Source organism: Salmo trutta, chromosome 13 (assembly GCF_901001165.1).
Source record: "Salmo trutta chromosome 13, fSalTru1.1, whole genome shotgun sequence".
Taxonomy (NCBI): domain Eukaryota; kingdom Metazoa; phylum Chordata; class Actinopteri; order Salmoniformes; family Salmonidae; genus Salmo; species Salmo trutta.
This window is the reverse complement of record NC_042969.1, coordinates 19,066,785-19,092,092: the sequence shown is the minus strand read 5'-3', so window position 1 is coordinate 19,092,092 and position 25,308 is coordinate 19,066,785. Positions and strand designations below refer to the sequence as shown.

Here is a 25,308-nt window from a genome sequence, read left to right as displayed (position 1 = left end):
GTCTCCCCGGGACGAGTGAAGGGAAAGTCAAAGAAAAGGCCCTTGTTCTATTCTCCTCTCTTCTCTCCCACTCACGTCTCTGTTGGGGTAGTCCCAGGAGAAGAAGACCAGCTCCACTCCGTGCACCGTGCAGTTCACTGTCAGAGGCTCGCCCTGCTTCAGCACAGTCTTAGACGCATTGATGTAGGCGTCGATTGTCTCCGGGACTAACTCGGGAAGTGTGTGGAGAGAGAGGGAGAATGGAGAAGAGAGCGGGAGAGCGGGAGGGAGGGAGGGAGGGAGGGAGGGAGGGAGGGGGAGAGAGAGAGAGAGAGAGGGAGGGAGGCAGAGAGCAGGAAGGAGAAAAATAGTTCATTGTTATTTTTGAGTCTGAGATACAACAGCTTGATAGCCTTTTAAGTGAGACCAATAGATGAATACCCTTGTGCAATACTGCAATACTTTGTTAAATTCAGACATGCACATCAACAATGCTGTACAGTACAGTGCATGTAATTACAACCCGGGCAACATTTACATGGACGTTGCATTATTGTAATATTGATGTTGATTAATGTGCATTGTCCCCTATAAATAAATAATAAAACAAGCTATAGGTTTGAGCAGACAATAGTGTTCTTCTCTATACCAGCCCTATCGCCGACCCCCTGCCCCTTCCAGGTACCCACCAACAATACTTAAGACGTAGAAGGCCCGGGACTCTTTCTCCTCCCCGTTCAGCTCCCCACGACACACATAGGTCCTGTCCTCCAGGGCTGCCCTGTAGCCCTCACTGGGGATGTAGACCCCATTTAGGTGCATGTCACTGTCCGTCTCGTAGAGGGTGACGTTGATCTGGGGGTTGGTGACCACACAGGGGATGGTCCCCTCCTCGCTGGTCTTGGTCACCATGCCGTGGGAGCTCTCAATGAACCACACTTCAGGGTCTGTGTGGAGGAGAGGGATAGGAAGACTTAGCTGGAGGGATAAGATAAATCATTTCACACCATGTGAGAGATAAGAAGATTTAATTCATATCATGATTGAACCAAGTTAATGAGGCCTAAGTGCTGAGATTGCTGTTACAAGATACAATATTTACCTGGGAATTGGGAACAAATCATTTGACTAAGCTAACCTAGGTTATTATCTGTGACAGAGTGTATAGTTATGACGGTGTTCTCACCCGGCACAAAGACTGCCACCTCTCTAGCCTCGTCCGTCCAAGCCTCGGCACAGACGTACACTCCTGTGTGTCTCCACGTCACGTTTTCCAGAATGAGAACACTGGTTGTGTTCTGGTTCTCCACTCCAAAATAGGGAATGTCGTCATTCCGCTTGAACCTCCATCCGACTGTCCCCCAGCTGGAACAGGTAAAGATCATGGAGTCGCCCGGTGTCATGATGACCTCGCTGTTGCTAGGGGAGATCTCCACGCAACGGTACTCAGGGCAGAAGTGCAAAAGAGCTGCAGTCAACACAAACAAGGAAAGGTCAGGTTTGGGGTCAAACAGCTAGAGCCCCAGGTCAAGGGTCAAAGGTTAATATAGCAATAACAACTCAGAAATCCATCCAATTACACAGTGATGAGGGATGTGAAGAGTCTGGAGGTGAAAGGAGGAGGGATGATAATTAGAATTTTTAAGCTGATACAGGCTCTTTGCCTTCCATATTAAAGAACACCGGCAACAATCTCAATGGCAACTTAGCTGGATACTAGAGCTAGGCGTTTTTCCCCTACCATGTAACCTGACCAGGAAAGACCCGGACCCTAGTCAATACAGTATATTTTTTGGATATTTCATTAGGTTGTTCCTCTCACCTGTTAGTAGGGCTGTCAGATGGAGAGGGGACACTCTGACAGTCCTCATGGTGACAGGCTGCAGGAGAGATGTATTCTGCAAACATATTCAAAATAAAAACACTGAATATTGTAGTCTACATGATAGCCCTTGTTTTTATTCACTACATTCCTTCCAGTATATTGAGCTTTACCCGTGTGTTAAAGACAAAACCACACACACACTCCCCACCCAGTCAAAGGCTGATTTACAGTCAAAGGCTGATTCACAGTCAAAGGTTGATTCACAGTCAAAGGTTGATTGACAGTCAAAGGCTGATTTACAGTCAAAGGCTGATTTGACAAACAAGTTGATTGAGAGAGAGATATAGATGACTCCAAGGCAAGTGTTCGGGTGTTGTTCCCTCCTACGCTGGTTAACCAGTGAGCTCAGTCATCATGATGACAGCTCAGAGCTCTAGAGATGGGGAGAGCAGGACTCACAGTTGGTCCGAACATTCTGAACTCATAACATCTCATTAATATCTCTTTACATACACAACCAATTCGCTCATATCATGATGGATGTCTTTTACCCCTGGAAGACCAACAAGGTTAGGGTTAACAAAGTTGGGAGCTTACAATATAAATCACATGTCATGACTGCACAATCTGTTCCTTATCCAAAAATACGATTTGCCACAGAAAGAGCCCTGGCCTAATCATAGAAGTAGAATAAACAGAATATATGTGGCTCTTAGAATACAATGTAAGGTCACTCCCCTCTCAAAAAATAGATGTGGATTTCTGTACACAACATTCCGGTTCTATGTTCTGAATGAGTTCACAGGAGAGGTATGTGATGGCTTGCTGAACACGGACAGAACAATGTTGCAGAGTTTTTGTTCTTGTTTTGCCAGTGTTCTGTCCAACTAACAAACAGGTCAGTGTGTGCCGCTCCTTAACACTCAGTCAGAAACAATGCTGCTGGGTCTAAAACTATTCAACTGTTGTGTCGAACCACTAATTGGATTCCAAGTAAACAAATGTAATTAGGCAAAAGGGGCGACCACAAAACAGCAACAACAAACCAGATTTGGGGTTTTGTTTATAAACTGATGGTGTGCTATGGTGATACAATGTTTACCTTTGTGTTTAAAACTCAACGCTGAGGCAAAATCTTAAATGATACCCTGTTCCAAAATGTAGTTCACTACCAGACCCCTTTAGTAACATTCCCCCATATAGTTCACTACCAGACCCCTTTAGTAACATTCCCCCATATAGTTCACTACCAGACCCCTTTAGTAACGTTCCCCCATATAGTTCACTACCAGACCCCTTTAGTAACATTCCCCCATGTAGTTCACTACCAGACCCCTTTAGTAACATTCCCCCATATAGTTCACTACCAGACCCCTTTAGTAACATTCCCCCATATAGTTCACTACCAGACCCCTTTAGTATCATTCCCCCATATAGTTCACTACCAGACCCCTTTAGTAACATTCCCCCATGTAGTTCACTACCAGACCCCTTTAGTAACATTCCCCCATATAGTTCACTACCAGACCCCTTTAGTAACATTCCCCCATATAGTTCACTACCAGACCCCTTTAGTATCATTCCCCCATATAGTTCACTACCAGACCCCTTTAGTAACATTCCCCCATATAGTTCACTACCAGACCCCTTTAGTAACATTCCCCCATATAGTTCACTACCAGACCCCTTTAGTAACATTCCCCCATATAGTTCACTACCAGACCCCTTTAGTAACATTCCCCCATATAGTTCACTACCAGACCCCTTTAGTAACATTCCCCCATATAGTTCACTACCAGACCCCTTTAGTAACATTCCCCCATATAGTTCACTACCAGACCCCTTTAGTAACATTCCCCCATATAGTTCACTACCAGACCCCTTTAGTATCATTCCCCCATATAGTTCACTACCAGACCCCTTTAGTATCATTCCCCCATATAGTTCACTACCAGACCCCTTTAGTAACATTCCCCCATATAGTTCACTACCAGACCCCTTTAGTAACATCCCCCCATATAGTTCACTACCAGACCCCTTTAGTGACATTCCCCCATATAGTTCACTACCAGACCCCTTTAGTAACATTCCACCATATAGTTCACTACCAGACCCCTTCAGTAACATTCCCCCATATAGTTCACTACCAGACCCCTTTAGTAACATTCCCCCATATAGTTCACTACCAGACCCCTTTAGTAACATTCCCCCATATAGTTCACTACCAGACCCCTTTAGTAACATTCCCCCATATAGTTCACTACCAGACCCCTTTAGTAACATTCCCCCATATAGTTCACTACCAGACCCCTTTAGTAACATTCCCCCATATAGTTCACTACCAGACCCCTTTATTAACATTCCCCCATATAGTTCACTACCAGACCCCTTTAGTAACATTCCCCCATATAGTTCACTACCAGACCCCTTTAGTAACATTCACCCATATAGTTCACTACCAGACCCCTTTAGTAACATTCACCCATATAGTTCACTACCAGACCCCTTTAGTAACATTCCCCCATATAGTTCACTACCAGACCCCTTTAGTAACATTCCACAATATAGTTCACTACCAGACCCCTTTAGTAACATTCCCCCATATAGTTCACTACCAGACCCCTTTAGTAACATTCCCCCATATAGTTCACTACCAGACCCCTTTAGTAACATTCCCCCATATAGTTCACTACCAGACCCCTTTAGTAACATTCCACAATATAGTTCACTACCAGACCCCTTTAGTAACATTCCCCCATATAGTTCACTACCAGACCCCTTTAGTAACATTCCCCCATATAGTTCACTACCAGACCCCTTTAGTAACATTCCCCCATATAGTTCACTACCAGACCCCTTTAGTAACATTCCCCCATATAGTTCACTACCAGACCCCTTTAGTATCATTCCCCCATATAGTTCACTACCAGACCCCTTTAGTAACATTCCCCATATAGTTCACTACCAGACCCCTTTAGTAACATTCCCCCATATAGTTCACTACCAGACCCCTTTAGTAACATTCCCCCATATAGTTCACTACCAGACCCCTTTAGTAACATTCCCCCATATAGTTCACTACCAGACCCTTTTAGTAACATTCCCCCATTAAGTTCACTACCAGACCCCTTTAGTGACATTCCCCCATATAGTTCACTACCAGACCCCTTTAGTAACATTCCCCCATATAGTTCACTACCAGACCCCTTTAGTAACACTCCACAATATAGTTCACTACCAGACCCCTTTAGTAACATTCCCCCATATAGTTCACTACCAGACCCCTTTAGTAACATTCCCCCATATAGTTCACTACCAGACCCCTTTAGTAACATTCCCCCATATAGTTCACTACCAGACCCCTTTAGTAACATTCCCCCATATAGTTCACTACCAGACCCCTTTAGTAACATTCCCCCATATAGTTCACTACCAGACCCCTTTAGTATCATTCCCCCATATAGTTCACTACCAGACCCCTTTAGTAACATTCCCCCATATAGTTCACTACCAGACCCCTTTAGTAACATTCCCCCATATAGTTCACTACCAGACCCCTTTAGTAACATTCCCCCATATAGTTCACTACCAGACCCCTTTAGTAACATTCCACCATATAGTTCACTACCAGACCCCTTTAGTAACATTCCCCCATATAGTTCACTACCAGACCCCTTTAGTAACATTCCCCCATATAGTTCACTACCAGACCCCTTTAGTAACATTCCCCCATATAGTTCACTACCAGACCCCTTTAGTAACATTTCCCCATATAGTTCACTACCAGACCCCTTTAGTAACATTCCCCCATATAGTTCACTACCAGACCCCTTTAGTAACATTCCCCCATATAGTTCACTACCAGACCCCTTTAGTATCATTCCCCCATATAGTTCACTACCAGACCCCTTTAGTAACATTCTACCATATAGTTCACTACCAGACCCCTTTAGTAACATTCCCCCATATAGTTCACTACCAGACCCCTTTAGTAACATTCCCCCATAAAGTTCACTACCAGACCCCTTTAGTAACATTCCCCCATAAAGTTCACTACCAGACCCCTTTAGTAACATTCCCCCATATAGTTCACTACCAGACCCCTTTAGTAACATTCCCCCATGTAGTTCACTACCAGACCCCTTTAGTAACATTCCCCCATATAGTTCACTACCAGACCCCTTTAGTAACGTTCCCCCATATAGTTCACTACCAGACCCCTTTAGTAACATTCTACCATATAGTTCACTACCAGACCCCTTTAGTAACATTCCCCCATATAGTTCACTACCAGACCCCTTTAGTAACATTCCACAATATAGTTCACTACCAGACCCCTTTAGTATCATTCCCCCATATAGTTCACTACCAGACCCCTTTAGTAACATTCCCCCATATAGTTCACTACCAGACCCCTTTAGTAACATTCCCCCATATAGTTCACTACCAGACCCCTTTAGTAACATTCCACAATATAGTTCACTACCAGACCCCTTTAGTAACATTCCACAATATAGTTCACTACCAGACCCCTTTAGTAACATTCCACAATATAGTTCACTACCAGACCCCTTTAGTAACATTCCACAATATAGTTCACCACCAGACCCCTTTAGTAACATTCCACAATATAGTTCACTACCAGAACCCTTTAGTAACAATCCCCCATATAGTTCACTACCAGACCCCTTTTGTAACATTCCCCCATATAGTTCACTACCAGACCCCTTTAGTAACAATCCCACATATAGTTCACTACCAGACCCCTTTAGTAACATTCCCCCATATAGTTCACTACCAGACCCCTTTAGTATCATTCCCCCATATAGTTCACTACCAGACCCCTTTAGTATCATTCCCCCATATAGTTCACTACCAGACCCCTTTAGTAACATTCCACCATATAGTTCACTACCAGACCCCTTTAGTAACATTCCCCCATATAGTTCACTACCAGACCCCTTCAGTAACATTCCCCCATATAGTTCACTACCAGACCCCTTTAGTAACATTCCCCCATATAGTTCACTACCAGACCCCTTTAGTAACATTCCACAATATAGTTCACTACCAGACCCCTTTAGTAACATTCCCCCATATAGTTCACTACCAGACCCCTTTAGTAACATTCCCCCATATAGTTCACTACCAGACCCCTTTAGTAACATTCCACCATATAGTTCACTACCAGACCCCTTTAGTAACATTCCACAATATAGTTCACTACCAGACCCCTTTTGTAACATTCCCCCATATAGTTCACTACCAGACCCCTTTAGTAACATTCCACCATATAGTTCACTACCAGACCCCATTAGTAACATTCCCCCATATAGTTCACTACCAGACCCCTTTAGTAACATTCCCCCATATAGTTCACTACCAGACCCCTTTAGTAACATTCCCCCATATAGTTCACTACCAGACCCCTTTAGTAACATTCCCCCATATAGTTCACTACCAGACCCCTTTAGTATCATTCCCCCATATAGTTCACTACCAGACCCCTTTAGTAACATTCCCCCATATAGTTCACTACCAGACCCCTTTAGTGACATTCCCCCATATAGTTCACTACCAGACCCCTTTAGTAACATTCCCCCATATAGTTCACTACCAGACCCCTTTAGTAACATTCCCCCATATAGTTCACTACCAGACCCCTTTAGTAACATTCCCCTATATAGTTCACTACCAGACCCCTTTAGTAACATTCCACAATATAGTTCACTACCAGAACCCTTTAGTAACAATCCCCCATATAGTTCACTACCAGACCCCTTTTGTAACATTCCCCCATATAGTTCACTACCAGACCCCTTTAGTAACAATCCCACATATAGTTCACTACCAGACCCCTTTAGTAACATTCCCCCATATAGTTCACTACCAGACCCCTTTAGTAACATTCCCCCATATAGTTCACTACCAGACCCCTTTAGTAACATTCCCCCATATAGTTCACTACCAGACCCCTTTATTAACATTCCCCCATATAGTTCACTACCAGAACCCTTTAGTAACATTCCCCCATATAGTTCACTACCAGACCCCTTTAGTAACATTCCCCCATATAGTTCACTACCAGACCCCTTTAGTAACATTCCCCCATATAGTTCACTACCAGACCCCTTTAGTAACATTCCCCCATATAGTTCACTACCAGACCCCTTTAGTATCATTCCCCCATATAGTTCACTACCAGACCCCTTTAGTATCATTCCCCCATATAGTTCACTACCAGACCCCTTTAGTACATTCCCCCATATAGTTCACTACCAGACCCCTTTAGTAACATTCCACCATATAGTTCACTACCAGACCCCTTTAGTAACATTCCCCCATATAGTTCACTACCAGACCCCTTCAGTAACATTCCCCCATATAGTTCACTACCAGACCCCTTTAGTAACATTCCCCCATATAGTTCACTACCAGACCCCTTTAGTAACATTCCCCCATATAGTTCACTACCAGACCCCTTTAGTAACATTCCCCCATATAGTTCACTACCAGACCCCTTCAGTAACATTCCCCCATATAGTTCACTACCAGACCCCTTTAGTAACATTCCACAATATAGTTCACTACCAGACCCCTTTAGTAACATTCCCCCATATAGTTCACTACCAGACCCCTTTAGTAACATTCCCCCATATAGTTCACTACCAGACCCCTTTAGTAACATTCCCCCATATAGTTCACTACCAGACCCCTTTAGTGACATTCCCCCATATAGTTCACTACCAGACCCCTTTAGTAACATTCCCCCATATAGTTCACTACCAGACCCCTTTAGTATCATTCCCCCATATAGTTCACTACCAGACCCCTTTAGTAACATTCCCCCATATAGTTCACTACCAGACCCCTTTAGTAACATTCCCCCATATAGTTCACTACCAGACCCCTTTAGTAACATTCCCCCATATAGTTCACTACCAGACCCCTTTAGTAACATTCTACCATATAGTTCACTACCAGACCCCTTTAGTGACATTCCCCCATATAGTTCACTACCAGACCCCTTTAGTAACATTCCCCCATATAGTTCACTACCAGACCCCTTTAGTAACATTCCCCCATATAGTTCACTACCAGACCCCTTTAGTAACATTCCCCCATATAGTTCACTACCAGACCCCTTTAGTAACATTCCCCCATATAGTTCACTACCAGACCCCTTTAGTAACATTCCCCCATATAGTTCACTACCAGACCCCTTTATTAACATTCCCCCATATAGTTCACTACCAGACCCCTTTAGTAACATTCCCCCATGTAGTTCACTACCAGACCCCTTTAGTAACATTCCCCCATATAGTTCACTACCAGACCCCTTTATTAACATTCCCCCATATAGTTCACTACCAGACCCCTTTAGTAACATTCCCCCATGTAGTTCACTACCAGACCCCTTTATTAACATTCCCCCATATAGTTCACTACCAGACCCCTTTAGTAACATTCCCCCATGTAGTTCACTACCAGACCCCTTTAGTAACATTCCCCCATATAGTTCACTACCAGACCCCTTTAGTAACATCCCCCCATATAGTTCACTACCAGACCCCTTTAGTAACATTCCCCCATATAGTTCACTACCAGACCCCTTTAGTAACATTCTACCATATAGTTCACTACCAGACCCCTTTAGTAACGTTCCCCCATATAGTTCACTACCAGACCCCTTTAGTGATATTCCCCCATATAGTTCACTACCAGACCCCTTTATTAACATTCCCCCATATAGTTCACTACCAGACCCCTTTAGTAACATTCCCCCATATAGTTCACTACCAGACCCCTTTAGTAACATTCCCCCATATAGTTCACTACCAGACCCCTTTAGTAACATTCTACCATATAGTTCACTACCAGACCCCTTTAGTAACATTCTACCATGTAGTTCACTACCAGACCCCTTTAGTAACATTCCCCCATATAGTTCACTACCAGACCCCTTTAGTAACATTCCCCCATATAGTTCACTACCAGACCCCTTTAGTAACATTCCCCCATATAGTTCACTACCAGACCCCTTTAGTAACATTCCCCCATATAGTTCACTACCAGACCCCTTTAGTAACATTCCCCCATATAGTTCACTACCAGACCCCTTTAGTAACATTCCCCCATATAGTTCACTACCAGACCCCTTTAGTAACATTCTACCATATAGTTCACTACCAGACCCCTTTAGTGACATTCCCCCATATAGTTCACTACCAGACCCCTTTAGTAACATTCCCCCATGTAGTTCACTACCAGACCCCTTTAGTAACATTCCCCCATATAGTTCACTACCAGACCCCTTTAGTAACATTCTACCATATAGTTCACTACCAGACCCCTTTAGTAACATTCTACCATATAGTTCACTACCAGACCCCTTTAGTAACATTCCCCCATATAGTTCACTACCAGACCCCTTTAGTAACATTCCCCCATATAGTTCACTACCAGACCCCTTTAGTAACATTCCCCCACATAGTTCACTACCAGACCCCTTTAGTGACATTCCCCCATATAGTTCACTACCAGACCCCTTTAGTAACATTCCCCCATATAGTTCACTACCAGACCCCTTCAGTAACATTCCACCATATAGTTCACTACCAGACCCCTTTAGTAACATTCCCCCATATAGTTCACTACCAGACCCCTTTAGTAACATTCCCCCATATAGTTCACTACCAGACCCCTTTAGTAACATTCCCCCATATAGTTCACTACCAGACCCCTTTAGTAACGTTCCCCCATATAGTTCACTACCAGACCCCTTTAGTAACATTCCCCCATATAGTTCACTACCAGACCCCTTTAGTAACATTCTACCATATAGTTCACTACCAGACCCCTTTAGTAACATTCCCCCATATAGTTCACTACCAGACCCCTTTAGTAACATTCACCCATATAGTTCACTACCAGACCCCTTTAGTAACATTCCCCCATATAGTTCACTACCAGACCCCTTTAGTAACATTCTACCATATAGTTCACTACCAGACCCCTTTAGTGACATTCCCCCATATAGTTCACTACCAGACCCCTTTAGTAACATTCCCCCATATAGTTCACTACCAGACCCCTTTAGTGATATTCCCCCATATAGTTCACTACCAGACCCCTTCAGTAACATCCCCCCATATAGTTCACTACCAGACCCCTTTAGTAACATTCCCCCATATAGTTCACTACCAGACCCCTTTAGTATCATTCCCCCATATAGTTCACTACCAGACCCCTTTAGTATCATTCCCCCATATAGTTCACTACCAGACCCCTTTAGTAACATTCCCCCATATAGTTCACTACCAGACCCCTTTAGTATCATTCCCCCATATAGTTCACTACCAGACCCCTTTAGTAACATTCCCCCATAAAGTTCACTACCAGACCCCTTTAGTAACATTCCCCCATATAGTTCACTACCAGACCCCTTTAGTATCATTCCCCCATATAGTTCACTACCAGACCCCTTTAGTATCATTCCCCCATATAGTTCACTACCAGACCCCTTTAGTAACATTCCCCCATATAGTTCACTACCAGACCCCTTTAGTATCATTCCCCCATATAGTTCACTACCAGACCCCTTTAGTAACATTCCCCCATAAAGTTCACTACCAGACCCCTTTAGTAACATTCCCCCATATAGTTCACTACCAGACCCTTTTAGTAACATTCCCCCATATAGTTCACTACCAGACCCCTTTAGTAACATTCCCCCATATAGTTCACTACCAGACCCCTTTAGTAACATTCCCCCATATAGTTCACTACCAGACCCCTTTAGTAACATTCCCCCATATAGTTCACTACCAGACCCCTTTAGTATCATTCCCCCATATAGTTCACTACCAGACCCCTTTAGTAACATTCCCCCATATAGTTCACTACCAGACCCCTTTAGTAACATTCCCCCATATAGTTCACTACCAGACCCCTTTAGTAACATTCCCCCATATAGTTCACTACCAGACCCCTTTAGTAACATTCCCCCATATAGTTCACTACCAGACCCCTTTAGTAACATTCACCCATATAGTTCACTACCAGACCCCTTTAGTAACATTCCCCCATATAGTTCACTACCAGACCCCTTTAGTATCATTCCCCCATATAGTTCACTACCAGACCCCTTTAGTAACATTCCCCCATATAGTTCACTACCAGACCCCTTTAGTAACATTCCCCCATATAGTTCACTACCAGACCCCTTTAGTATCATTCCCCCATATAGTTCACTACCAGACCCCTTTAGTAACATTCCCCCATATAGTTCACTACCAGACCCCTTTAGTAACATTCCCCCATATAGTTCACTACCAGACCCCTTTAGTAACATTCTACCATATAGTTCACTACCAGACCCCTTTAGTAACATTCCACCATATAGTTCACTACCAGACCCCTTTAGTAACATTCCCCCATAAAGTTCACTACCAGACCCCTTTAGTAACATTCCCCCATAAAGTTCACTACCAGACCCCTACCGTAAATTACCCCATAAGTTCACTACCAACCTTTAGTAACATTCCCCCATATAGTTCACTACCAGACCCTTTTAGTAACATTCCCCCATATAGTTCACTACCAGACCCCTTTAGTAACATTCCCCCATATAGTTCACTACCAGACCCCTTTAGTAACATTCCCCATATAGTTCACTACCAGACCCCTTTAGTATCATTCCCCCATATAGTTCACTACCAGACCCCTTTAGTAACATTCCCCCATATAGTTCACTACCAGACCCCTTTAGTATCATTCCCCCATATAGTTCACTACCAGACCCCTTTAGTATCATTCCCCATATAGTTCACTACCAGACCCCTTTAGTATCATTCCCCCATATAGTTCACTACCAGACCCCTTTAGTAACATTCCCCCATATAGTTCACTACCAGACCCCTTTAGTAACATTCCCCCATATAGTTCACTACCAGACCCCTTTAGTAACATTCCCCCATATAGTTCACTACCAGACCCCTTTAGTAACATTCCCCCATATAGTTCACTACCAGACCCCTTTAGTAACATTCCCCCATATAGTTCACTACCAGACCCCTTAGTAACATTCCCCCATATAGTTCACTACCAGACCCCTTTAGTATCATTCCCCCATATAGTTCACTACCAGACCCCTTTAGTAACATTCCCCCATATAGTTCACTACCAGACCCCTTTAGTAACATTCCCCCATATAGTTCACTACCAGACCCCTTTAGTATCATTCCCCCATATAGTTCACTACCAGACCCCTTTAGTAACATTCACCCATATAGTTCACTACCAGACCCCTTTATTAACATTCCCCCATATAGTTCACTACCAGACCCCTTTAGTAACATTCCCCCATATAGTTCACTACCAGACCCCTTTAGTAACGTTCCCCCATATAGTTCACTACCAGACCCCTTTAGTAACATTCCCCCGTATAGTTCACTACCAGACCCCTTTAGTAACATTCCCCCATGTAGTTCACTACCAGACCCCTTTAGTAACATTCCCCCATATAGTTCACTACCAGACCCCTTTAGTAACATTCCCCCATATAGTTCACTACCAGACCCCTTTAGTATCATTCCCCATATAGTTCACTACCAGACCCCTTTAGTAACATTCCCCCATATAGTTCACTACCAGACCCCTTTAGTAACATTCACCCATATAGTTCACTACCAGACCCCTTTAGTAACATTCCCCCATATAGTTCACTACCAGACCCCTTTAGTAACATTCCCCCATATAGTTCACTACCAGACCCCTTTAGTAACATTCCCCCATATAGTTCACTACCAGACCCCTTTAGTAACATTCCCCCATATAGTTCACTACCAGACCCCTTTAGTAACATTCTACCATATAGTTCACTACCAGACCCCTTTAGTAACATTCCCCCATATAGTTCACTACCAGACCCCTTTAGTAACATTCCCCCATATAGTTCACTACCAGACCCCTTTAGTAACATTCCCCCATATAGTTCACTACCAGACCCCTTTAGTAACGTTCCCCCATATAGTTCACTACCAGACCCCTTCAGTAACGTTCCCCCATATAGTTCACTACCAGACCCCTTCAGTAACATTCCCCCATATAGTTCACTACCAGACCCCTTTAGTAACATTCCCCCATATAGTTCACTACCAGACCCCTTTAGTAACATTCCCCCATGTAGTTCACTACCAGACCCCTTTAGTAACATTCCCCCATATAGTTCACTACCAGACCCCTTTAGTAACATTCCCCCATATAGTTCACTACCAGACCCTTTTAGTAACATTCCCCCATATAGTTCACTACCAGACCCCTTTAGTGACATTCCCCCATATAGTTCACTACCAGACCCCTTTAGTAACATTCCCCCATATAGTTCACTACCAGACCCCTTCAGTAACATTCCCCCATATAGTTCACTACCAGACCCCTTCAGTAACATTCCCCCATATAGTTCACTACCAGACCCCTTTAGTAACATTCCCCCATATAGTTCACTACCAGACCCCTTTAGTAACATTAGAGATACAGACAGATTTCGTTGCTTTAAGGCAGAGGTCAATATGGGTCAAAGGTGGCATGGCTCATCCCTCACTGATCACATACAGCCAATAACATAGCAGGAAAGTATTCCTGAGTAAACACTTCATCATAATCTTGGAAGACAGAGGGAGAGATCTAGAACATAGAGAATGTGACGGAAGCAGGGAATTAGGGGTGGAGGGGAGGAGGAAAGGAGGGGTGGTTGTTGTTGTGGTGGAAGTGCGGGGGGGGGGTAAGGGGTGCAGCAGCAGACGTCTGGAAACAGTTAAGGATAGATCACAGGCCTGTATGCAGGACGAGGGTGGGAAACATAGGGAGGGTGGAAGAAAGGAGCCTTGGGAAGAGAGGGAGGTGAAGGATGAGGATGAGGAAAACCTTTGAATGAGTCAGTGGATAAAAACCAAAAATCTTCAAAATTATTTGGGGCACTAAAATGTTTTTATTTCTATTTTGAACTGGATGACTGAAAGTGTACTATTAAAAGCATGTGTAGTAAATCTTCTCCAAATTCTAATCTAATCATGATACGTCTGTGGCACAAGGCAAACTTTCATTAATTGTCCCATACATTATATTCAGGTTGAATACTGTAAATGTATGAATTGTTCTGTTAGAAGTAAATAACAGAATCATGAAACGTGCTGAAAAAAGTATTAGTTTTAGTTTTCTTACTGTAAAGCTTACTGTAAACCACTTTGGGTATTGTAGCCTATGAAAGGTTCTAAAGAAATAAGATTAATTTCTTATAATGTTAAATCCCCTGATTACCCAGCTAACAGTTAATCAAACATAGATACAGTGCATCTTTAGAGCTTGAAGCCTGTGTAAAGAAACTAGCACTTTCATTCCCCGAACTGAAACTCTTAAACTATTCCAACAACATGACTCGTACATTTCCTTCCCAATCTCCATCACCATGATTCTAGGCTAGTCAGGGCCCTGTGTCATGTTTGATTGATTCCCGTTTTAGGTTTTTGTTGTTGTTCTCTCACACACTCTCAGGCTCATGGGGATGCAGACACACACACACACACACACACACACACACACACACACACACACACACACACACACACACACACACACACACACACACACACACACACACACACACACACACACACACACACACACACACACACACAGGCACACTTACTGGCAAGCATGCACACACACATTCACAAAGACACTCACAAGCACACATGCACACCCCCCCATGCACCACACACACACCACAAATGCACGCACACACACATGCGCACACACATGCGCACACACACGCACACACACACACACACACACACACACACACACACACACACACACACACACACACACACACACACACACAGTTCATCCCCTCTGTGTCACTGGTGTACAGTACAGTTCAAGTTCCCACAGTGCTCATGTGAAACGTTCCCAGGCCCACTGATCCACTGGGGACGGTGGCAGGACCACCAGGGTCCAGAGGTCACGCCGTCCCAGAAGGCCATGCGTCACAACACTCAGAGAGCGACTGGCCACCCGGGAAACCACACATGATTATTTATGAGCACATGTCACCTCAGTGTCACATATGAAGATTGTATGATGATGAGAGTCAAATTTGGTGACAGCAGTGCACGTGTCACTTGGCTCACGGAGTCAACTCTGATTGTAGCTATTATGACAGTGATTAATAACGTCATTGAGCACGCAAGGGAAAACTGCTGTGGAACACTAGAAAACAAATTACTCTTTTACTGCAAATGAATTGCATGACATTCCTTGCATCTTACTTCAAACCACATGTAACCTAACCCTTCAATGAGAAATTGTCATCTCTGCCAGTTTTGATCTTGTTTTAGGTGTTAAAAGGACTTAAGAGGTGGGGGGGGGGGGTAGTGGACATGAGAAGGGTGGTGTGTTCCCTGGTGGTCCAGTGAGGACGTTGGTCTGAATGAGGGTCTTTGAGGAAGAAATTGACCAGTAAACCCTAAGGAGCTGACAGGGACAAACCATCTGAGATCAGAAGGCCAAAACATCCCAGTGGAGAGGTCTTTAGAGTGGGCATCAGAGGTGACCCTTAGGATAGATTATCACTCTCACTGCTTCTGCTTAGGGCATTAACATGCTTCTGGGAAAGACAGACTGCATCAGGGACTCTGTGGTTTTATAGAACGAGGCTGTGAGACTGTAAGAAGATACACATGTGCAGTGTAGATCCTCTGACCCTCTCATCACGCTTCATAACGCTTCATAAAGCTCCATTCCTCACTCAGAGGCTTGACCTGGACATACAGTTGAATTCGGAAGTTTACATACACTTAAGTTGGAGTCATTAAAACCAGTTTTTCAATGACTCCACAAATTTCTTGTTAACAAACTATAGTTTTGGCAAGTCGGTTAGGACATCTACTTTGTGCATCACAAGTAATTTTTCCAACAATTGTTTATAGACAGATTATTTAACCTATAATTCACTGTATCACTATTCCAGTGGGTCAGAAGTTTACATACACTAAGTTGACTGTGCCTTTAAACAGCTTGGAAAATTCCAGATAATTATGTTATGACTTTAGAAGCTTCTGATAGGCTAATTGACATAATTTGAGTCAATTGGAGGTGTACCTGTGCATTTAATACAAGGCCTAACTTCAAACTCAGTGCTTCTTTGATTGGCATCATGGGCAAATCAAAAGAAATCCGCCAAGACCTCAGAAAGAAATTGTAGACCTCCACAAGTCTGGTTCATCCTTGGGAGCAATTTCCAAAAGCCTGAAAGTACCACGTTCATCTGTACAAACAATAGTACGCAAGTATAAACACCATGGGACCACGCAGCTGTCATTCCGCTCAGGAAGGAGACACATTCTGTCTCCTAGAGACGAAAGTACTTTGGAGCGAAAAGTGCAAATCAATCCCAGAACAACAGCAAGGAACTTGTGAAGATGCTGGAGGAAACAGTTAAAAAAGTATCTATATCCACAGTAAAACATGTCCTATATCGACATAACCTGAAAGGCCGCTCAGCAAGGAAGAAGCCACTGCTCCAAAATCACCATAAAAAAGCCAGACTACGGTTTGCAACTGCACATGGGGACAAAGATTGTACTCTTTGGAGAAATGTCCTCTGGTCTGATGAAACAAAAATAGAACCGTTCGGCCATAATGACCATCGTTATGTTTGGAGGAAAAAGGGGGAGGCTTGCAGGCCGAAGAACACCATCCCAACCATGAAACACGGGGGTGGCAGCATGTTGTTGTGGGGCTGCTTTGCTGCAGGAGGGACTGGTGCACTTCACAAAACAGATGGCATCCTGAGGAAATCAAATAATGTGGATATATTGAAGCAACATCTCAAGACATCAGTAAGGAAGTTAAAGCTTGCTCGCAAATGGGTCTTCCAAATGGACAATGACCCCAAGCATACTTCCAAAGTTGTGGCAAAATGGCTTAAGGACAACAAAGTCAAGGTATTGGAGTGGCCGTCACAAAGCCCAGACCTCACTCCCATAGAAAATTTGTGGGCAGAACTGAAAAAGCATGTGCGAGCAAGGAGGCCTACAAACCTGACTCAGTTACACCAGCTCTGTCAGGAGGAATGGGCCAAAATTCACCCAACTTATTGTGGGAAGCTTGTGGAAGGCTACCCGAAATGTTTGACCCAAGTTAAACAATTTAAAGGCAATGCTACCAAACACTAATTGAGTGTATGTAAACTTCTGACCCACTGGGAATGTGATGAAAGCTGAGATAAATCATTCTCTCTACTATTATTCTGACATTTCACATTCTTAAAATAAAGTGGTGATCCTAACTGATATAAAACAGGGAATTTTGACTTGGATTAAATGTAAGGAATTGTGAAAAACTGAGTTTAAATGTTTTTGGCTAAGGTGTATGTAAACTTCCGACTTCAACTGTAGGTACAGTTGTATGTATGTATGTATGTATGTATGTATGTATGTATGTATGTATGTATGTATGTATGTATGTATGTATGTATGTATGTATGTATGTATGTATATTATTTTACTGCTCTAGGGATGTAATTATTGTTTGGATAACCTTATTTACTATAAAGTATTGATTAACTTTATACTTAAATTTGTTCACTCTTTATGTGATCCGCAATGCAGAGAACACCGGAAGAAGAATGATCATTTAATTACCACAGTGAATTATTGTAATGTTTGTTTATGTGTTAGTTAATCCCATAAGGGATGGGTTGCCAATTGCGATTTGACAAGAAAATACAATTTCATTCATTCATTCATTCATTCGTTCATCTGCAGTTGAACCAGTTGATCCCAAAGGAGATGGCTAAAAACACATTGACTTGGACCATAGTGACTTGATGCGCATGAAGCAACACTGTTGAGTAACTTTTGGACAATGGGCAGCATAGTGATGTCACAATCACCACACTAACCACAATTGGAATCGTACAATCTTGTTGCCATTAGGGAGGTATGAGTATTTTGGTATTTTATTAGGATCCTCATTAGCTGTTGCAAAAGCAGCATCTACTCTTCCTGGGGTCCACACAAAACATGAAACATGACATAATACAGAACATTAATAGACAAGAACAGCTCAAGGACAGAACTACATAAAAAAAAATGTAAAGGCACACATAGCCTACATATCAATACATACACGCAAACTATCTAGGTCAAATAGGGGGGAGGCGTTGTGCCGTGAGGTTTTGTGTTATCTGTTTTTTGAAACCATGTTTGCCGTTTACTTGAGCAGGTTGAGATGGAACGGAGTTCCATGCAATAATGGCTCTATATAATACTGTATGCCTTGTTTAATTTGTTCTGGATTTGGGGACTGTGAAATGACCCTGGTGGCATGTCTGGTGGGGTAAGTGTGTGTGTCAGATCTGTGTGTAAATTGACTATGCAAACAATTTGGGATTTTCAATACATGAATGTTTCTTATCAAAAGAAGAAGTGATGCAGTCAGTCTCTCCTCAACTTTTAGCCAAGAGAGACTGGCATGCATAGTATTTATATAATTCCTCTGACTACAATGAAGAGCAAGACGTGCCACTCTGTCCTGGGCCATGTGCTGCTAAACTAGGTCTTTCTTCGCAGCACTGGACCACATGACTGGACAATAATCAAGATTAGACAAAACTTGACCTGCAGAACTTTCTTTTTGGAGTGTGGTGTCAAAAAAGCAGAGCATCTCTTTATTACAACTAGACCTCTCCCCATCTTTACAACCATAGAATCTATATGTTTTGACCCTGACAGTTCACAATCTAAGGTAATGCCAAGTAATTTAGTCTCCTCAACTTGTTTAACAGCCACACCATTCATTACCAGATTCAGCCGAGGTCTAGAATTTAGGGAATGAATTGTACCAAATACAATGCTCTTAGTTTTAGAGATGTTCAGGACCAGTTTATTACTGGCCACCCACTCCAAAACAGACTGCAACTCTTTGTTAAGGGTTTCAGTGACTTCCTTAGCTGTGGTTGCTGATGTTGTATATGGTTGAATCATCAGCATACATGGACACACATTTTTTCAGCAACAGGTTATGGTCAAAAATATCGAAGGCTGCACTGAAAAAACAGTACAGCTCCACAATCTTATTATCAATTTATTTCAACCAATCATCAGTCATTTGTGTCAGTGCAGTACATGTTGAGTGTCCTTCTCTATAAGCATGCTGAAAGTCTGTTGTTAATTTGTTTACAGAGAAATAGCATTGTATTTGGTCAAACACAATTTTTTCCAACAGTTTGCTTAGCAAGCTTATAGGTCTGATGTTAGAACCAGTAAAAGCTGCTTTACCACTTTTGAGTGATGTCACAATCATCATTTGTTTCCATGGTAAGCAATGTTCTTTCTTCATTGTGATGCTACAATTGAAGGGTGTTATCAGGCTTGAGTGGTCAAATACAGTAATCTAGTACTTGATGTCCCATTCCCCCATTGGCCATGGGTGAAGAAAAGGGTTTGCATTAGAGATGTCATGGTAATCCCCATGCAGAATAAACTGTGTTCCCAGAGCGTAAGTTTTCCCAGGGATGCTGGTATTCCCAGCATTCATTACTAACCCCACCACACTCAAAGTGTCACCCCCCCATCCCCTGACATGGAAGATGGTTCGACCCAACCCCACCAGGGAGCATGCAGGCGGCCAGGCCCACGCACAGGCCAGGATACAGTTAGTGTGTAAACTGACTTCCCTCAGCAGCCTTTAAACTTTCTGTATCTCTGGGGATTATCTATATATACTGGGCCGTGTTTGAGTTAAACATCTGGCAATGATGTTGCAGTCAGTATATGATGAGATGGGAACCACTTTCCCAATCACATTTGCAACCGAGCGTTTTCCTTACTTAGTGAGTGTGTCCCGAGGGGAAGCGGGACGCAGTGTTTGAAAAAAGAAAAAAAAGACGTTCAATAACAAAAGACAGAAATGTTTCCAAAAAGCTTCTCCGAGCACATCTGGAGAGCCTTGACTTCCTGTATGGGGAAACATGCAGCCTTGTGTGGGTGTGAGGGGGTGATGAATCAGTGATGCCGCAGACCACCAAGACCACTGGCCAGACACATAGCACAGGCCAGAGACTGAACACAGCACAGGCCAGAGACTGAACACAGCACAGGCCAGAGACTGAACACAGCACAGGCCAGAGACTGAACACAGCACAGGCCAGAGACTGGACACAGAACAGGCCAGAGACTGAACAGAGCACAGGCCAGAGACTGAACACAGCACAGGCCAGAGACTGAACACAGAACAGGCCAGAGACTGAACACAGCACAGGCCAGAGACTGAACACAGAACAGGCCAGAGACTGAACACAGCACAGGCCAGAGACTGAACACAGCACAGGCCAGAGACTGAACACAGAACAGGCCAGAGACTGAACAGAGCACAGGCCAGAGACTGAACACAGCACAGGCCAGAGACTGAACACAGCACAGGCCAGAACAGAGCACAGGCCAGAGACTGAACACAGCACAGGCTAGAGACTGAACACAGCTCAGTCCAGAGACTGAACACGGCACAAGAAAACTAGAGACAGAGAGAAGCACAACACAAAGGACAACACAGGTTGAAACAGTCAAATGAACACATGACAACGTGAAAACTCGACACAGGACAACACAAGGGACAGAATATGAATCAGATCAAACACATTGTGGAACAGAAGAACAAGAGATACCTCAACAATGGATAGAACACAACCTCAGACTTTACAAACAAAACAGAGAAGTGACACGCTTACATGCCGAACACAGTTTATGATACAATACCACAAAGACAGGAGAACAGTACAGAACAGAGAACAAACACAACGCTTACTGTCTATCCTCAACACGTGTACAGGACAAGAACAAAGCAAACCTCTCTAACTTTGTGGTCACCTTTTTCCATTACAGAACTGTACAGTGATATAACTAGTGTAGTGGTCAACAGTATGACTAACAGCAAAAACTATACAGTACATGGAGGGGACAACATCCAAATCACAGAACTAATAGTAGCATACGTGTACACATCATTGTCATCCCCCAGCTCTTTCTGGAACCCTCTTGAGATAACAGAGTCAGTCTCTGACATTGACCCTAAAGCAGGCCCTTGGCATGGTCTGTGGGAATTTTTTTTATCCAGAGTGTCCTTGTTAAAATAAACCTCTTTTTTTTATCGTTCCTCACAGAGAAACTCAATCCCCCTGAGACAAGACTCCTGGTCTCTGAGCATCTGAACCACAATGAACTGCTTCCAGCCCCCCTCTCTCACCTAACGCTGCCTCAACCTAAGTCTTATCCTCTTTGACTTACCCACTGGGCACAGACATCACTTCAACATATAGTTTGGATTGAAATTTGGTTGAGTTTTCAACTAACGTGAATTCAACGTGAAATCCACCATGTCATTGGATGTAGGTTAAAAGCTGGGGGGAAAAAAGAGTAAATTCCCTGATGTTGATGACTTTTTGCATATCCAATCAGTTTTCCACATTGATTCATTGTCATCACATGAACTTTTTGTTGTTAAATGACATGCAATATCGAATCTTCCATTCCTCTCAAAAATTTTAGAAAAAGTTGTTGCGCAGCAACTCACTGCCTTCCTGAAGACAAACAATGTATACGAAACGCTTCAGTCTGGTTTTAGACCCCATCATAGCACTGAGACTGCACTTGTGAAGGTGGTAAATGACCTTTTAATGACGTCAGACCGAGGCTCTGCATCTGTCCTCATGCTCCTAGATCTTAGTGCCGCTTTTGATACCATCGATCACCACATTCTTTTGGAGAGATTGGAAACCCAAATTGGTCTACATGGACAAGTTCTGGCCTGGTTTAGATCTTATCTGTCGGAAAGATATCAGTTTGTCTCTGTGAATGGTTCGTCCTCTGACAAATCAATTGTAAATTTCGGTGTTCCTCAAGGTTCCGTTCTAGGACCACTATTGTTTTCACTATATATTTTACCTCTTGGGGATGTCATTCGAAAACATAATGTTAAATTTCACTGCTATGCGGACGACACACAGCTGTACATTTCAATGAAACATGGTGAAGCCCCAAAATTGCTCTCGCTAGAAGCCTGTGTTTCAGACATAAGGAAGTGGATGGCTGCAAATGTTCTACTTTTAAACTCGGACAAAACAGAGATGCTTGTCCTAGGTCCCAAGAAACAAAGAGATCTTCTGTTGAATCTGACAATTAATCTGGATGGTTGTACAGTCGTCTCAAATAAAACTGTGAAGGACCTCGGCGTTACTCTGGACCCTGATCTCTCTTTTGAAGAACATATCAAGACTGCTTCAAGGACAGCTTTTTTCCATCTACGTAACATTGCAAAAATCAGAAACTTTCTGTCCAAAAATGACGCAGAAAAATTAATCCATGCTTTTGTTACTTCTAGGCTCGACTACTGCAATGCTCTACTTTCCGGCTACCCGGATAAAGCACTAAACAAACTTCAGTTAGTGCTAAATACGGCTGCTAGAATCCTGACTAGAACCAAAAAATGTGATCATATTACTCCAGTGCTAGCTTCCCTACACTGGCTTCCTGTTAAGGCAAGGGCTGATTTCAAGGTTTTACTGCTAACCTACAAAGCATTACATGGGCTTGCTCCTACCTATCTTTCCGATTTGGTCCTGCCGTACATACCTACACGTACGCTACGGTCACAAGACGCAGGCCTCCTAATTGTCCCTAGAATTTCTAAGCAAACGGCTGGAGGTAGGGCTTTCTCCTATAGAGCTCCATTTTTATGGAATGGTCTGCCTACCCATGTGAGAGACGCAGACTCAGTCTCAACCTTTAAGTCTTTACTGAAGACTTATCTCTTCAGTAGGTCCTATGATTAAGTATAGTCTGGCCCAGGAGTGTGAAGGTGAACGGAAAGGCTGGAGCAACGAACCGCCCTTGCTGTCTCTGCCTTGTCGGTTCCCCTCTTCCCACTGGGATTCTCTGCCTCTAACCCTTTTACAGGGGCTGAGTCACTGACTTACTGGTGTTCTTCCATGCCGTCCATGGGAGGGGTGCGTCACTTGAGTGGGTTGAGCCACTGACGTGGTCTTCCTGTCTGGGTTGGCGCCCCCCCCTTGGGTTGTGCCGTGGCGGACATCTTTGTGGGCTATACTCGGCCTTGTCTTCGGACGGTAAGTTGGTGGTTGTAGATATCCCTCTAGTGGTGTGGGGGCTGTGCTTTGGCAAAGTGGGTGGGGTTATATCCTGCCTGTTTGGCCCTGTCCGGGGGTATCATCGGATGGGGCCACAGTGTCTTCTGATCCCTCCTGTCTCAGCCTCCAGTATTTATGCTGCAGTAGTTTATGTGTCGGGGGGCTAGGGTCAGTCTGTTACATCTGGAGTATTCTCTTGTCTTATCCGGTGTCCTGTGTGAATGTAAATATGCTCTCTCTAATTCTCTCTTTGTTTCTTTCTTTCTCTCGGAGGACCTGAGCCCTAGGACTACCTGGCATGATGACTCCTTGCTGTCCCCAGTCCACCTGGCCATGCTGCTGCTCCAGTTTCAACTGTTCTGCCTGCGGCTACGGAACCCTGACCTGTTCACCGGACGTGCTTGTTGCACCCTCGACAATTACTATGATTATTATTATTTGACCATGCTGGTCATTTACGAACATTTTAACATCTTGACCATGTTCTGTTATAATATCCACCCGGCACAGCCAGAAGAGGACTGGCCACCCCTCATAGCCTGGTTCCTCTCTAGGTTTCTTCCTAGGTTTTTGGCCTTTCTCAGGAGTTTTTCCTAGGGAGTTTTTCCCAGCCACCGTGCTTCTTTCACATGCATTGCTTGCTGTTTGGGGTTTTAGGCTGGGTTTCTGTACAGCACTTTGAGATTTCAGCTGATGTACGAAGGGCTATATAAATAAATTTGATTTGATTTGATTTGATTTGCAAACCAAGTTGATTCAGCCAGTTTTTGCCCAGTGGGTAAGGAGAGGCGGTAAAACTAAGGTCTGACATGACCAAACCCACACCCTAAATAGGGCGATTTTTGTGTGAGATTTCAGTCCAGACATATAGTATCTTCAGCATGCTTTACATACTGTACACGGCAGTACATTTCATCTACTGTGGCACTGGGTGCGTGGTCTATACAGTACAGTACCTCACTATTCTCACAGAGAATTTCCCTGTTCAGTAGGACATCCAAACTTGCAGTATATTCAAGGTTAAAAAATAACTTTTTATTTCCACTTAAAAATGTCAGACTTGATTTGCCCTGACGAAAAATGTATCAACCCCTACAAAAATGGCAGTTGATTATAATCCACATAATAATTCACATTTCCTGTTGATGCAGGATTGTTTTCAAGCTGTGAGAAACGAGTCAAATGAACATATGACACCTGTACCATAACCACTCTGTCAGTCTGTGAGAGGGGATATAAGTAACACTTCTGGTGTAGGACCATTTTCCATCCATAACTGTAGTGTGTAAACAGTATG

At 43.5% G+C, this 25,308-nt stretch overlaps 1 protein-coding gene across 2 annotated transcripts in view; it reads right to left on the bottom strand.

Moving 5' to 3' along the window:
* The window catches only part of LOC115205391 (platelet-derived growth factor receptor beta), a 49,526-nt gene that overhangs the window by 16,038 nt on the left and 8,180 nt on the right, over positions 1-25,308 (bottom strand). For both annotated transcript variants that reach the window (XM_029771337.1, XM_029771338.1), the window contains exons 2-5: positions 1,802-1,877; positions 1,166-1,447; positions 669-926; positions 76-206 (exon numbers count right to left, since the gene is read on the bottom strand). In XM_029771337.1, coding sequence (XP_029627197.1) covers positions 76-206; positions 669-926; positions 1,166-1,447; positions 1,802-1,850 — 720 coding nt within the window. In that variant the 5' untranslated portion in view covers positions 1,851-1,877. The remainder of the gene's footprint in view (positions 1-75; positions 207-668; positions 927-1,165; positions 1,448-1,801; positions 1,878-25,308) is intronic.